This window comes from Schistocerca serialis, chromosome 8 (assembly GCF_023864345.2).
Source record: "Schistocerca serialis cubense isolate TAMUIC-IGC-003099 chromosome 8, iqSchSeri2.2, whole genome shotgun sequence".
Taxonomy (NCBI): domain Eukaryota; kingdom Metazoa; phylum Arthropoda; class Insecta; order Orthoptera; family Acrididae; genus Schistocerca; species Schistocerca serialis.
Window position 1 is genome coordinate 455,428,163 of NC_064645.1, and position 14,904 is coordinate 455,443,066.

The 14,904-nt window shown below is 37.4% G+C and overlaps 1 protein-coding gene across 1 annotated transcript in view; it reads left to right on the plus strand.

Annotated features, from left to right (window-relative positions):
- Nucleotides 1-14,904, plus strand: part of LOC126416488 (cytoplasmic dynein 2 intermediate chain 2-like) — a 93,568-nt gene that overhangs the window by 43,863 nt on the left and 34,801 nt on the right. The window contains exon 6 of the mRNA XM_050084225.1: nt 14,613-14,805. Coding sequence (XP_049940182.1) covers nt 14,613-14,805 — 193 coding nt within the window. The remainder of the gene's footprint in view (nt 1-14,612; nt 14,806-14,904) is intronic.

The window sequence follows — 14,904 nt, forward strand, 5'->3', positions numbered from 1 at the left end:
AGAGTTTACCACTTTATCATAATGTCAGCTGACTACCACAAAGCATCTCCTGACAAGTGACTTCTTATGAAGAAAATTTTCTCCCTTTATGACCATGCATTAGGCAAAATCTCTTTAAAATCATTCCAGGATTCTAGTGGATGAATTTGTTTGTGTGCATCATAGACATAAGAATTGTCAACACCCGATAAAAGCGGCGTCGACTGAAGCCACATGCTGCACAGTAGTATTACTAGAACTACTAGAGGTCAGTCTATTTTCTAGATTAGCAAAGTTAGTATTCAGTTCTTATAACTGTAATTCTACTGCTTCCACCCTGTCAGAACATCTTTTGTCCACCTCTTCACAAAATTCCACACAAGTTTCTTTTACTTCCTCAATATTTTTCTGACAGGTATCTACTTTAACCTTTACCACATTTATTCTGTTAGAGCAAAGTTTAGATTTGTTGCCTATTCTTTCTGACAACCTCACTTTCAAAAGTTCATCTGCACTTGGAAACCTCTGTGTACCTTGTCAATTATGCAATTAACAGTACTATGCATGCATTTTATTTAACTGTTGCCCTACCTTAACTTGTATATCATGGTGGATAGCATCAGTTTTATAATTTAAACTATTCATTTTTGAGGTCATTTCATCTCTTAACTCTTTATTACTAGAATCAATTTTTCTTTCCAATTTTTTATTACTATCTTTTAACACTTTAGTGTATTATCCCTCATTTCCTTAAGATGTGACTCAAGTTTAGCAAACAATAATTGCATCCAATATGGAGCCTCTATGTTGCCACTTCTCATTTCCACTGATTTCAAAGGAGTTTCTCGCATTTCTTGACCTGACGGAATTTGAGACATATTGGCTCAGTTTCATTATCTTATAAAGTTATTAATTCTGTTTTAACTTTTTGACTTCGATCTCAATGACTTCCTCATCAGAGACTGGTTCTAACATAGCAGTCTCATTTAAATTCAAATCAGATTCTACTTTTGATAAATCAACCTCCAATTTTATATTTAGTGGCTCAACAGAACCATCCTCATAAAATTCAGTTTTCTAATTCTGAAGATTCACGGTCAGAGACCGGGTCCTTCTTGATGTTTACATAGGTATCCATTTTTAGTAATCTGTTAGCAGCAGTTAATAAATACTTTAAATATTCTTGACTTAATTGCTTGACCTTGCAAATGGTGTTGGAGTGGTGCACCAGCAACCATGATGCTACAGCTTGCAACGTAATGCAGGCAGCAGCAGCTATGGCGGTGAAGATGGCTGCAGGTATTGCCTACTGCACCGCAGCTTGCAGATGTCTCGCAGACCCACTCAGCTCCATGATGATGCACTGTCTCCTTTTGACCTCAGCGCTGGAGGCAGCCGCGATCCAGTGTCGTCTTCTTCCCTCCTTCCATCATGATCCAAGTTATCATTGTTGACATCCACTGTTTATTCACCACACTTGTGAGTAAATTATAGCACTGTTCTCGCACTGGTTTCTGCCTGTGTCACTTCGGTATCCTGTTAGTGCCTACCGAGTTCATTATTTCCTACCAGTCACTTTCATTGTTCAATCTCATTGATTTCTTTCGTTTCCCAGCTGATAAGCACCATATGTGGGGTGGCAGTTATAGTCCTTCAAATGATGGTAATAGTCGGTTATTTGTAAAGTTCGCTGTCTTATTCATGCGAGCCTGGCAACTAATTTTGTGATCAGCCAGAAAGCGAAGGGGAACATACTGACCTTAGTTTCCTGTCTGGATGGCCACATTCTGGTCCAGCCCACTGAAAGAAATGTTTCTATTCTCCTTCTACTTAGAAGGATCAGGACTATGATTTTAAATCAAAGTATGAAGTTCTAGTTAATACATATATTGAGTAAAGTCTCTCACGTACAACACTTAGAAATTCACTATGTACAATCGACAGTAAATCTTTCTATTCTAAACAGCACTTTTAACAGTTCAGAGGCGACCTCTACGGTCAGATTGTCTTTCACCCTGACTAGTAATACTCAATTGAATGTTCGAAATAAATGTTCAAAATTAATCCTCACCATAAAAGTGGGAATAATAGTCACCACTTGCCAAGCATATTTGTAAATATCGTGAACGGTACACTAACAGTTACTTTGGCGAATTCTAAGCAATCAAGGATGGTGTACAGTCCTTGCGAGTCCACTATCTGCTTTTACCGCAGATGCGTGATTTGTCACAGTCCGGGTGTGATGTCATCCAAGACAGAGCGTGATCCGATGTTAAACAGACGTGGATCTTACAGTGGCTAAGTGTGAAGTGAACCTCCTTACTGCCTATTGGGCTGTATTTATATAGGTGCCATAGCGGAAGGCTGAGGGAACATCTGATTTCTACTGTTTTAACACACACCAGCAGCCTCAGAAAGACCGCCTTCTCGGACACATAATCTTTAATATCATAGTTATTAATTAATTCAGAAACTTCGTAATTTTTACATCTATTCAGGTAAGTTATTTGAAAGCCCAGAAAAAGTTTCAGCTCGCTTGAATAAAAATTTTGCCTTCTAGAATTTTTATAGTGGAACTAACAGTAGGTCATTACCTCTGAGCCATACCTTTACATGAACATGTATTGGCTGTTATTAATAGTACAACTCTAAAATTTGGTATAGCTCTATTATTTGGTAGGTTTTATCATCTGCTTTAACCAAACTTCCTTACTATTAAAATTGCAGTTATTTAATCTACAACAATTTGTTATATTTTAGTTCCAAATCTGGTTTTCACTTAATTACTCAAAAACATGGTCTCTTAGTTGTGATTTTTTGTGTTAACTGAAGCATAAACCAAATTTTAATGTTTTCAAGTCATATATTTAGTCCTTTCCATTTTTCCTAAAAGCGTGGATTCCAGTGTTAATTTTCGTTTTTTAGCTTTGAATCTTGTACCACTTACTTATGAGCTCCATAGGCACATTCTGACCAAATTCTGGCTTTCTAGCTTTATTATTTAGCACCACTTATTTTTCTCTTAAAACTGCATTTTTACGGAAACTGTCAAGTCTAGGTACATGGAGACATGGTATTTGTAACATTATTGTACTAAACTATATTTTAACAACAAAGTTTTAAATATCAATTTTGACTTTTAATTTCATACTTAATTGTGGTGCAATACTTGCGTGCTTGGCGCAGGTGCGTTAAGGTGACATGTCGCTACTAGCAGTGGACTGGGGTAAGATCTGGCACACTCGCTCGCCTCTGTATCTCACACACGATACAGCACTTGCTTTGATTCAACTGGAACTTCAAGTTTTTCATTCAAAGTAACAAAATACTTGCTTGTGCACCTGCTTTTTACGGTATTTACTGAAACAAAATTAAAAATGGCCTCACAAATTATTACAGTATTGCATGTTATCATTTGTGGGCAAATTGTGCTTGATAGAAACCAAAGAATGTATGAGACTGCACAGATCTTGACAGGTTCAGTTAATAGGTCTTGGAAGTTGGTCATATAAATACTGTTGCAGGTGCGGGGTTACCCTTCATCTACATCTACATCTATACTCCACAAGCCACCTGACAGTGTGTGGCGGTGGGTACCTTGAGTACCTCTATAGGTACCTGTATGGAGCATTCTATTCCAGTCTCGTATTGTTCATGGAAAGAAGGATTGTCGGTATGCCTCCATGTGGGCTCTAATCGCTCTGATTTTATCCTCATGGTCTCTTCGCGAGATATATGTAGAAGGGAGCAATATACTGCTAGACTCCTTGCTGAAGGTATGTTCTCGAAACTTCGACAAAAGCCCGTACCGAGCAACTGAGCGTCTCTCTTGCAGAGTCTTCCACTGGAGTTTATCTGTCATCTCTGTAATGCTTTCACAATTACTAAATGATCCTGTAACAAAGCATGCTGCTCTCCGTTGCATCTTCTCTCTCTCTTCTATCAACCCTATCTGGTACGGATCCCACACCGGTGAGCAGTATTCAAGCAGTGGGTGAAAAAGTGTACTGTTATCTACTTCCTTTGTTTTTGGACTGCATTTCCTTAGGATTCTTCCAGTGAATCTCAGTCTAGTATCTGCTTTACCGGCAATTAATTTTATATGGTCATTTCATTTTAGATCACTCCTAATGCCTACTTCCAGATAATTCATGGAATTAACTGCTTCCAGTTGCTGACCTGCAATATTGTAGCTAAATGATTAAGGATCTTTCTTTCTATGTATTTGCAGCACATTACACTTGTCTACATTGAGATTCCATTGCCATTCCCTGCACCATGCGTCAATTCGTTGCAGATCTCCCTGCATTTCAGTACAATTTTCCATTGTTACAACCTCTCAATACACTACAGCATCATCCGCAAAAAGCCTCAGTGAACTTCCAATGCTATCCACAAGGTCATTTATGTATATTGTGAATAGCAACGGTCCTATGACACTCCCCTGCAGCACACCTGAAATCACTCTTACTTCAGAAGACTTCTCTCCATCGAGAATGACATGCTGTATTCTGTTCTCTAGAAACTCTTCAATCCAATCACACATTGGTGTGATAGCCCATATGCTTCCAAAGATATGAAATCCAATGACAAAAGGCCATTCTACAGTCAATGCCTTCAGAGATATCCCTGTTCCTTTGACTCTTGCCAATTGACCCAATGGAACCAGGTGTTGACTCTTGCCAGTTGATTCAATGAAACCAGGAGCACTTCTGAAAATGTCTAGCACTGCTCTGGGGAAACTTTAGCAACAAACATGTTTCATAGACCACAACTACTCAACCTGGACAATTGATCAGCAACTAAGACAACCTCTTATGTAATTTGAGTCAATAATTTTGCTCCAAGTGCCATTCAGTCTTGAATAAACTTTCTCACAGTGAAATATTTCCCTAGTGTAAGCCACATTGCTTGATCTCTACACATGCAAAAATCTGAAAGATCTATGTTTTCCACATTCATATTTACAGACTGAAAAAAATTTGCTGCCAAAAATGTGACTCTTATACACTGACATCTCTGAAATGATACCTAATCCATGTGTGTTAACCACTATTTGAAAGAGCATTCTTTTTCTCTAAGAATACCAAATTTGCAAGGTGATTTTCATTTTCCCTGTAAGTCTTTAATTATCCATAAAGTTTCTCATGCAGATCACTATTTTGGAACATCAAGTTTAAAATCACATAATTTGTTGGAAAGCAGTAACAAGTGCATGCATAAATGAAACCTAGGGTTGTTCCACAATTTTCAGTCTTTTAGAACCTCATACTTGAAGAAATAGTATAATAGTATGTTAAAAAGATAATCAGGTTTAATTTTTACTGTTGACTCTCTGTGCTGCCGTTTTGTAAATCAGATAGATCTGAAAGTGAGGAAGACCTGCCAAAGTGTACTTTTGGTACAAGTTGCTTCAAGTTGCCATTTTCTATCTTATAATTTCCGCAAAAGACCGTAAAGTGTTGGAGACTTTCTTTCTCCTGAATGAAAGAAACTGTTATTGGGTCATTGTAGCCTGATATTAGTTGATGAATCTACAATTTGTCATTAACACTATAACAAATTGGCTTCTGTTATAGTTTCAGTTTCATCTAACGACAATGTGCACATGGATATGTGTGAAAAGTTTTAAAGCAGGTTTAACTGTTTTGAAGCATCCCTTCTTAAAATTCATGTAGTCAGTAAACAAGATTTAAAACATTGTCATTTTTCAACTGTTGTATCCCAGAAGGAGCGCCTAATACAAATGTGGTTTAAACCAGCATTTGAAGAATAATGTTGTAGATGACATGGGTAGATTTGTAATAATAAGCTGGTCAGGGATCTAGCAAGTATCTTTCCAAACTGAGTGTGAAACAGTCTCAAAGAGCCACAAGGATATATAAGATAACTTTCCTCAAATGAGCTTTCACAAACCTTGCCAAACTTTCCAGCTGTTGTCATACACGCAAACAACATACTGCCACAGTTGGGATGTCCATCATTTGGTCCTGATATATAGGACACTGGCTAATTCTGTTTGGGCCTTCTCAACAAAAAGATATTCAGATTTTTCTCAAAGCATGCATACAAATCTAATGGCATGAGATTAGGGTTTTCTGTGGATGCTGCAGGCTGACACAAATTTGGGAATAATATGATGATTCCAAATTTATATAAAAATTTCGTACTACTACTTTTCCATCTCATGCTTGAGAAACTGGAACGTATGAATGAAATGTGAAACTTATTTCCTAACATATTGCTTTTTGCTTGTAGTAGGCCTAATAGGCATATGATATTGGTACTTCGTGAATTATATTATGTCGAGTTATAAAAATGACCATTTGTGCCAAAACAGTCTCGTTTATTTAGTGTGTGTTGCAATTGCTGCAATATTATAAAGGCCTATTTTGTTTTATCTAGCAGACAGTGACAAAATAGACATAATGAGATTGAGAAACCACACCAGTCTTGGGTACTACTTGTATTAACAGCATTTTCAGTATTAGACAACGACATTTCGATTTTTCATGTAGTAAAACGTGACAAACTTTGATGGGGTAATAGATCCTTTCCCATAAAGGAAAGCACACTATGTAAAGCTGTACTAAGATTAGAGAGAAAAAAATGCTAGGAGCTACTAAGGATTGAGAAATGTTTACTGTCTTGCTTGTCTCTTGTCTTTACTGATTTTATGTACCCTATACTTAATTTTACATCACACAAAATAGCAAGTTATTAGCTAATAGACAACAAAGAGTGCAAATTTTCTGAAGGGTTCTTGTTCTCCCAATTACAAGTAATCCCATCTGATTGTGAGGGTTATCTTTTTCTTAAAAAAAGAGGGAGTGGGATGTCTATTAAACTGGCCAACTGACAGGAGGAGAGGCACCACAGGAAAGTTTAATTTCCACTGTCATGAATGTAGTTTGATGGCATCCATTACAAAATATACACATTTCAATTCCACAAAGTGAAATACAGTGACATGCGGTAGAGGAATTCTGTGTGAAGAGGCGTGGTACTACACTTTGGCACACTTAAGACCAAGTAACATGTCTTCCATTTCCTCGAACACATATGTTTTGTGAATCAGACTCTTCAGAAAGATGTGCACTACAAAATGAACATATTTTTGAAAATTCGATTTTTAATTTTTGAATTCCTATCTCAGACCCTCAAGGGAGAGGGGGAGACGCCACTATCTAGTATTGCCACAGTTAGGAAATATTGTAGATCCAGGGCTGATGTGCAGAGCAGTCCGAGTTATAATGGGGAAGTGGATAGTTTCCACGTGACTCGCATTTACATTTAATGATTTTGCTGTTTCCTCTTCGTTTACTGCTCTCACTTCAAATGAAAACTGATTTCTGTGGCCAGGAGCTATCAAATGAACAAATGAATTAAAACACATTCATATAATTACGGAGGGCTAAAATATGTTATTAGTTTCAGATTTTATTTTATTTCCACCTTTCTGACAGGCAAGCATTAATTGTCTTGCAGAACAATGAAGTTATTTTTGTCAGTTTGCTAAAGAAATTTGTTTTTTTAAATCTTTTCCGCTGAGGCAGTCAATGTATTTAAAACGAAGTGTTTAATTCCACACAGTTGGCGAGTTTCAACTGTTCACTGCATTTCAGTTAATGTTTTCATCTTCTAGCACATATGACATTATTCCGTAATAAAGAACCAAACTTGAAATACTACAGTACTGGTATTCCAAGAAAATTTACACCCCAAAAAACATACTGAAAAGCTTAATATACTTCATTGGTAATCTTGGACATATGAATGTGCACCTTAAGTATGCACCTTAACTGTACACATTTTAGTATTGCTCACAAAATTCCGATGCTCTTGGAGTATGTCTAATGTCTTGTTTCTTTTATGATATGCTGTAAGAACTTTTAATGTTTTACATGTATGAACATACGGGCTTATTACACCATGGTAGCTGTGCAAGCGGGGTGGTGCCTGTTATCTGGCGACTGCTTAAACGAACCTATTTGTAACAAATCATGGGAAAACATTGCGAATGATGGTTTGAAAAGTGTTACTTTCAAAGTAAATTTCCTATTACACAAGTTGAACTATGTGCGAGAATGTACGGTGAATTTCTTTAATCACAGAGCATGTGGCTCTCATTTAAAAATCGACTCTTTTCGATGATGAGCCATTTATATAAATTTCGAGCCCAAAAGATCAGACATTTATGTGTCGTTATTAAAAATTTTCCCGGCACATTTGTGTGATATATCTTAAAGTGCAACATGTGATAAAAGAATTACCATATGTGAAAGCTTAGCTTCCGTTGCAGCTTATTAACCTTAGAGACCCATATTATATGTGAAAGCTTTGATTTTCATGTAGCAACACTATGTATATTAATTTAAACCATTAACTTTTCCTGTTTGTGTGTTCACTTTAGTCAACAGTGATGCTGCTATTGGCTGACTACATCACATGTCCTGTGCTCTGAATAACCTCTGTCATTGGCTGGCGAGATCACGTGACATAAGCTATGACTGGCTTGCAAAAGCGGCATGCTTTGGAAAGTAACAGGCGGTGTTTGGTGGAATTTGAATTTATACTTTTGTAATACGGAAATAGGCAGCGTACAGGTTGCTGCACATCAAAGATCGTGCCAAAATGTGTTTTTTTCCCCTGATTTTCGTTTTCTAAATTGATGGGAAATTCTACAGCCATGTATAAAACCATAACCATAAGTTTTACAGTTCCAAGGTAAAATATACTGTCACTTAACACGGAAAGAGTGTTTTCACCTGGGATAAAGTATATTTTTAACTGGGAAATCCGGGAATTTGTTTTTTCCTTGTCCACATTTACACCCTGTAATAACAGCTGAAATCTGTTTCTACTCATAACATATCTTCAGAATGTGACATTGTAAAAAGGACTTGTACTTCAGTAATGTTCTATCAATAGAAAACAACAAGGTCCCATGTGCAGCAACAGCCCCTGAAATACTTCCGTTTCCACAACATTTGTATCCCTCCATCTTAAGAGCCTGGTTGATATTTCCCTACCGCATTTTTCTGCTTCGTGGCTTGCATATAGATTTGTTTGTTCTCATAATGACGTTGGGTACTCTTCGGGGGTGGGCATTGATGTAAAAATTTTGTAAGTGTTTCAGTCTCACATCCTCGTTGAACACAAATACTGGTGTGTCTTGAGGAATGTTGCTCCACTCATCACTGTTATTTATAGTTCCTGCCATTGGACCAATCTGCTCATCTTCTTCATTGTTTTCACTGTTGTGTGCATCTGCATCTTCACGTGAATGCCTACATGAAGATTATTCATAGAGGCGCCATATGAGGATTCGTCCATAAACCTCGTCCCATTCCGATTCATTCATGTTAGCAAGCTGTTCAAGTTCTACATCACTCAGTTTCCTCTTATTACTAACCATTTTTCAAGGAAAATTGAACACAGGATTACGACAAACGTCAGTGAACCGTCTACAATGAAGACTGAACAAGTACCGAGGCAGTTCCAACAAAGACATGGATCGTGTTGTCAAACATGCATCAAAATATGCAAGCTGGTGACTGACTGTTGACAATGAGTTAACTTGTAGTTGGCATCTGAGTTGAACTTTCCGCTTTGTACGCCAAGTATGAGATAACTCGCAGGCTCTGTTTTAAGTATACAGGTAGACTGCAAGTGAGATGATGAATCATACTGTCTTAACTACTTAGCATGGCTTCCGGGAGCAGTTTACTCATTTTGGCCATGGCAGTCCAGGTGTTAAACATCTAGCAAAATCAATTTGATATTTTGGTGAACTATGTACATACACTCTGAGTGAACACCTGGGGAACAAACAGTGACACTCAATTTTAGCTTGAGTTAACAGAATGTGTAAATTTCTTGAAAATGCTATTTAATGACTAATGGACCTTTCTTTCAAACCGCTTAAGTAGTCAGTTTTGTGTCCGAACATTTATGTCATCAATTCTGACAGAAACACAGTCTTTCATGCCAGAGCAGAGTCTACTGAACTCATCATCCTTGAAACATTTCTACTGTGTTGCTAATGTGACAAACTGAATTTCAAATGATTTCTTCAGGCAATTGTCAGCATCATATATATGTTTCAGGAAGCTCATGGCACTTGGCTGCATTAGGACAGTTTATTTCATTTGCTGCCAGTTGTGGTCAGTGATCATCTTCTGGCATGAAAAATTGACTGATACAAGTCACACATCAACTGCACTGAACTGTAAAATTGTATTGTCCACCTGCTTACCTGATTGGTAACGTGTTTGCATACTGTGCAGCGGGCCCGGGTTTGATTATCAGCTGTATTGGAGATTTTCTCCACCGTGGACTGGGTGTTGTGTTGTCCTTATCATCATCAACACACAAGTCGCCCAGTGTGGCGTCGCCCGGAATAAGATTTGCAACCCGGCAGCCAAACTTCACATTTGGGCCTCCTGGCCAACAATACCACATGATTTTTTTTCATAAAATTGTATTGGCTGTCAAACTCATGAATAATAACAATCAACAACTGTAATTTTCCCCCCATCAACAAGCACAACTTTCGTCATGCACACACAATAGGAAACTGGACATATGCAGCCTCATCATAGCATCTAAGTACACACACACACACACACACACATGGCTGCATGTTAATATGTGTACTCTTGCTAGAAAAAGAACGAGAACACAAAAGCAACTGTAAATACAGTTTTCTGTTTCGGGTATCTATGCTCTGCACATCAGCCTAGTGTAGGCGAGTGGTTGTCTTTTCCTTACTTTATTTAATGTCCATACTAAGTGTAAGATGTAGCTTTGTGGATAAGTCAGTGACTGTCAGAGTACAAATCCCAAGATCCAGGTTTAATCCCCAGCTGGTCCAAGGATTTCCTGCATCACTTACAGCTTTTCTCGCCTCTGCCAATGATTTATTGATATGGAAAATGTCAAGTTGCACCATGGTTCAGAGTCCACAATAAACTGTTGATCCAAGTCAGTCAGTTCAAAGGTTGTAGGAAGACAGGAGCACTCCATCTCCAATGGTTCCATGCTCAGTAAAGCACTGTGCTGTTCAAACCAGACTTCAGGATGAAGAGCGATGTACTATTTTTTCTTTTACAGTGTACATTTCCATGCTTACTGTTTCCTAATGGTCAAAGTTACACCTTTTTCAGTAAATAATACATAAAACGAATCGTTTTTCCCAATGCAAGATATTTTCCAAGAAAAATATTAAAAATAATATTACTACATACAAAAATGTTTATTTATTTTTTTAAATAATATTACTGTATACAAAATGTTGGAAGAAGGCAATGGCAAACCACCTCCGCCAGGACCTTGCCTAGTACTGCAGTGCGGGTCTCCCACATCATCCCCTACGCTCTGTTACGGAGTATGGGACTTCGTTGTCAGACAAAATGTTATGATTTATGACTGTTTTAGACATCAATTTTTTGTGAGTCGAAAAAGAGAAGAAATTCATGACACATGGGCCTAAATTCTTACTAAAAGAGTTCTCTGTGTGTTAAGAAATCGCTTTTTAACTGTCCAAGGTCACCAACTAAATGCTGTCAAATCCTGCCTACCGATTTTCTGCCATTTATTTTAGTTCCATTGTAAATATTTGTGTTTTATTCTGTCTTACCAGTTTCATAATCTAAAGACTTTTCGTTTGCGATGATACAAACATTGCAATAAGTAGCAAATCAAGTGTAATCTTAGATCAGCTAATAAAATATTTGTGGACATTAATCACTCGTTCCTAGCCAATTCTTTGTCACTAAACTTTGAAAAAACACATTACATGCAGTTCAGAACTTGTAAGGGGTGTCCCACGAGTATATGCCTAACATACGATGACAAGCAGATAGAAGAAGTGAACAGTGTTAAATTCTTGGGATTACAGCTTGATAATAAATTCAACTGGGAAAATCACGCCACAGAACTGCTGAAGCGTCTGAACAAATCTCTATTTGCAATGCGAATTGTGTCAGACATAGGGGATATAAAAATGAAAAAGCTGGCATACTATGCTTACTTTCATTCCATAATGTCATATGGGGTTATTTTTTGCGGTAATTCATTAAGCCAAGCTAAAGTTTTCTGGGCACAAAAACGTGCAGTAAGAGTTATAAGTGGTGTGAACTCAAGAACATCCTGTAGAAGCCTATTTAGGGAACTGGGGATACTAACTACTGCTTCCCAATATATTTATTCTTTAATGAAATTTGTCATTAAAAATATATCACTTTTTCAGACCAACAGCTCAATTCATGGAATCAGTACTAGAAATAAGAGTAATCTTCACAAGTATTTAAAGTCACTTAGTCTTGTACAAAAAGGTGTGCATTATTCAGGAACACACATTTTCAATAACTTGCCAGCAGCCATAAAAAGCTTAACAAGCAATGAAATTCAGTTTAAGAAAAGCCTAAAGGATTTATTGGTGCCCAATTCCTCCTACTCCATTGATGAATTTCTCAGTAGATGCTGTAACTTACCAAACAAGAAAGCATTGGTATGTTGATAGACACAAATTTCAAGCTTTCGCAACCCAAGGTTGCTTCATCAGGAAAGAGGGAAGGAGAGGGAAAGACGAAAGGATGTGAGTTTTAAGGGAGAGGGTAAGGAGTCATTCCAATCCTGGGAGCGGAAAGACTTACCTTAATGGGGAAAAAAGGACAGGTATACACTCGCGCGCGCGCGCGCACACACACACATATCCATCCGCACAAATACAGACACACGCAGAAATATCTGTCTATCAACATACCAACGCTTTCTCGTTTGGTAAGTTACAGCATCTTCGTTTTTATATATGTTTTTCCCCACGTGGAATGTTTCCCTATATATATATATATATATATATATATATATATATATATATATATATATTCCACACGGGAAAAATATGAGGCAACAGTTTGTTGCGAAAGCTTGAATTTTGTGTGTATGTTTGTGTGTCTATCGACGTGCCAGCGCTTTCGTTTGGTAAGTCACATCATCTTTGTTTTTAGGTGTGTGTGTGTGTGTGTGTGTGTGTGTGTGTGTGTGTGTGTGTGTGTGTGTGTGTGTGTATATATATATATATATATATATATATATAAAAACAAAGATGAGGTGACTTACCGAACAAAAACGCTGGCAGGTCGATAGATACACAAACAAACACAAACATACACACAAAATTCAAGCTTTCGCAACAAATTGTTGCCTCATCAGGAAAGAGGGAAGGAGAGGGGAAGACGAAAGGAAGTGGGTTTTAAAGGAGAGGGTAAGGAGTCATTCCAATCCCGGGAGCGGAAAGACTTACCTTAGGGTGAAAAAAGGACAGGTATACACTCGCACACACGCACATATCCATCCACACATACAGACACAAGCAGACATATTTAAAGACAAAGAGTTTGGGCAGAGATGTCAGTCGAGGCATCTCTGCCCAAACTCTTTGTCTTTAAATATGTCTGCTTGTGTCTGTATGTGTGGATGGATATGTGCGTGTGTGCGAGTGTATACCTGTCCTTTTTTCACCCTAAGGTAAGTCTTTCCGCTCCCGGGATTGGAATGACTCCTTACCCTCTCCTTTAAAACCCACTTCCTTTCGTCTTCCCCTCTCCTTCCCTCTTTCCTGATGAGGCAACAATTTGTTGCGAAAGCTTGAATTTTGTGTGTATGTTTGTGTTTGTTTGTGTGTCTATCGACCTGCCAGCGTTTTTGTTCGGTAAGTCACCTCATCTTTGTTTTTATATATAATTTTTCCCACGTGGAATGTTTCCTTCCATTTATATATATATATATATATATATATATATATATATATATATATATATAACTTCTGCAGTTTCAGTGCAGTAATGTGTTCATTGTGAATAAGTGTGTGTGTGTAAGTACAATCTAACTTCTGCACTATTTCAGTGCAGTAATGTGTTCATTGTAAATAAGTACTAGAGTAGTTGTATTACATGTTTATTACCCTATAAGTGAATAAGTACCTTTTTTTATTTTAAATTCAGTTCATTAGTATTTGTAAAATGATTCTTTCATATAGCGTTCATTAAAAAATGACGATCGGTCCACTTGCGACCCGTGGAATGGTGCATTAGCGTGGAATGGTACATTAGCTTATTTGTTTGAGTTGTAAACATTTGTCATGTATTGTTGTTTTTCTGACATGTTCCACATACTGGGGGACCTCCTCACTATGGATCAATTGGAATGAAAGTAAATCTAATCTAATCTAATCTGTGTTTCTGTTCATTATGAAGTCATAAAATTTATGTTCTATCACTTGGAAATTTAAAAAAATTATTCCATTTACAGCTTGTTGCTCAAACCTATGTTAGAAATTCATATGTACAAGTATCAAAGATGTGTGTGGACTAACAATATGCAATAAGTGCCTCTTTATACTGAACCTCTTTGACTGCAGTTTTATTCCGATGTTTTGTTTTTATGTACGTGTACCCAGTGATGTTATGCTGTGTTAATATGTGCAAAATAAAGTGTCGTGCACTTATTACTTGTATTTTGTGGTTGCCATTAAACATTCATATGTAGATCCACCCATCTAATAAGCATGTGAAATCATGATGTGGCAGTGGCTATTACATTGGGCTATTGATGCATTATTTTTGCAGGTCATGTTATTGTATGGAAGGAAGGTGGTGAAATTGAGATGAGCTCATGTTTACATAAGGATATGGTCAGTCAAGTGCTATGGCTTTCAGAGCATATGAAGTCTCAGCCATTACTCATATCATCAGGCAGAGATGGTCGCCTACTATCTTGGCATGTCTCTACCACTGGAAGTAACTTACAGCTGGCTGTTGGGTATGTGAACTGAAGCACTTACATTATGTTGTACTTATGAGTAGTTTTTCTCTACCCAAAGTAATAGAGCTACAAAATTGGAGTATTTGCAGTAGTATC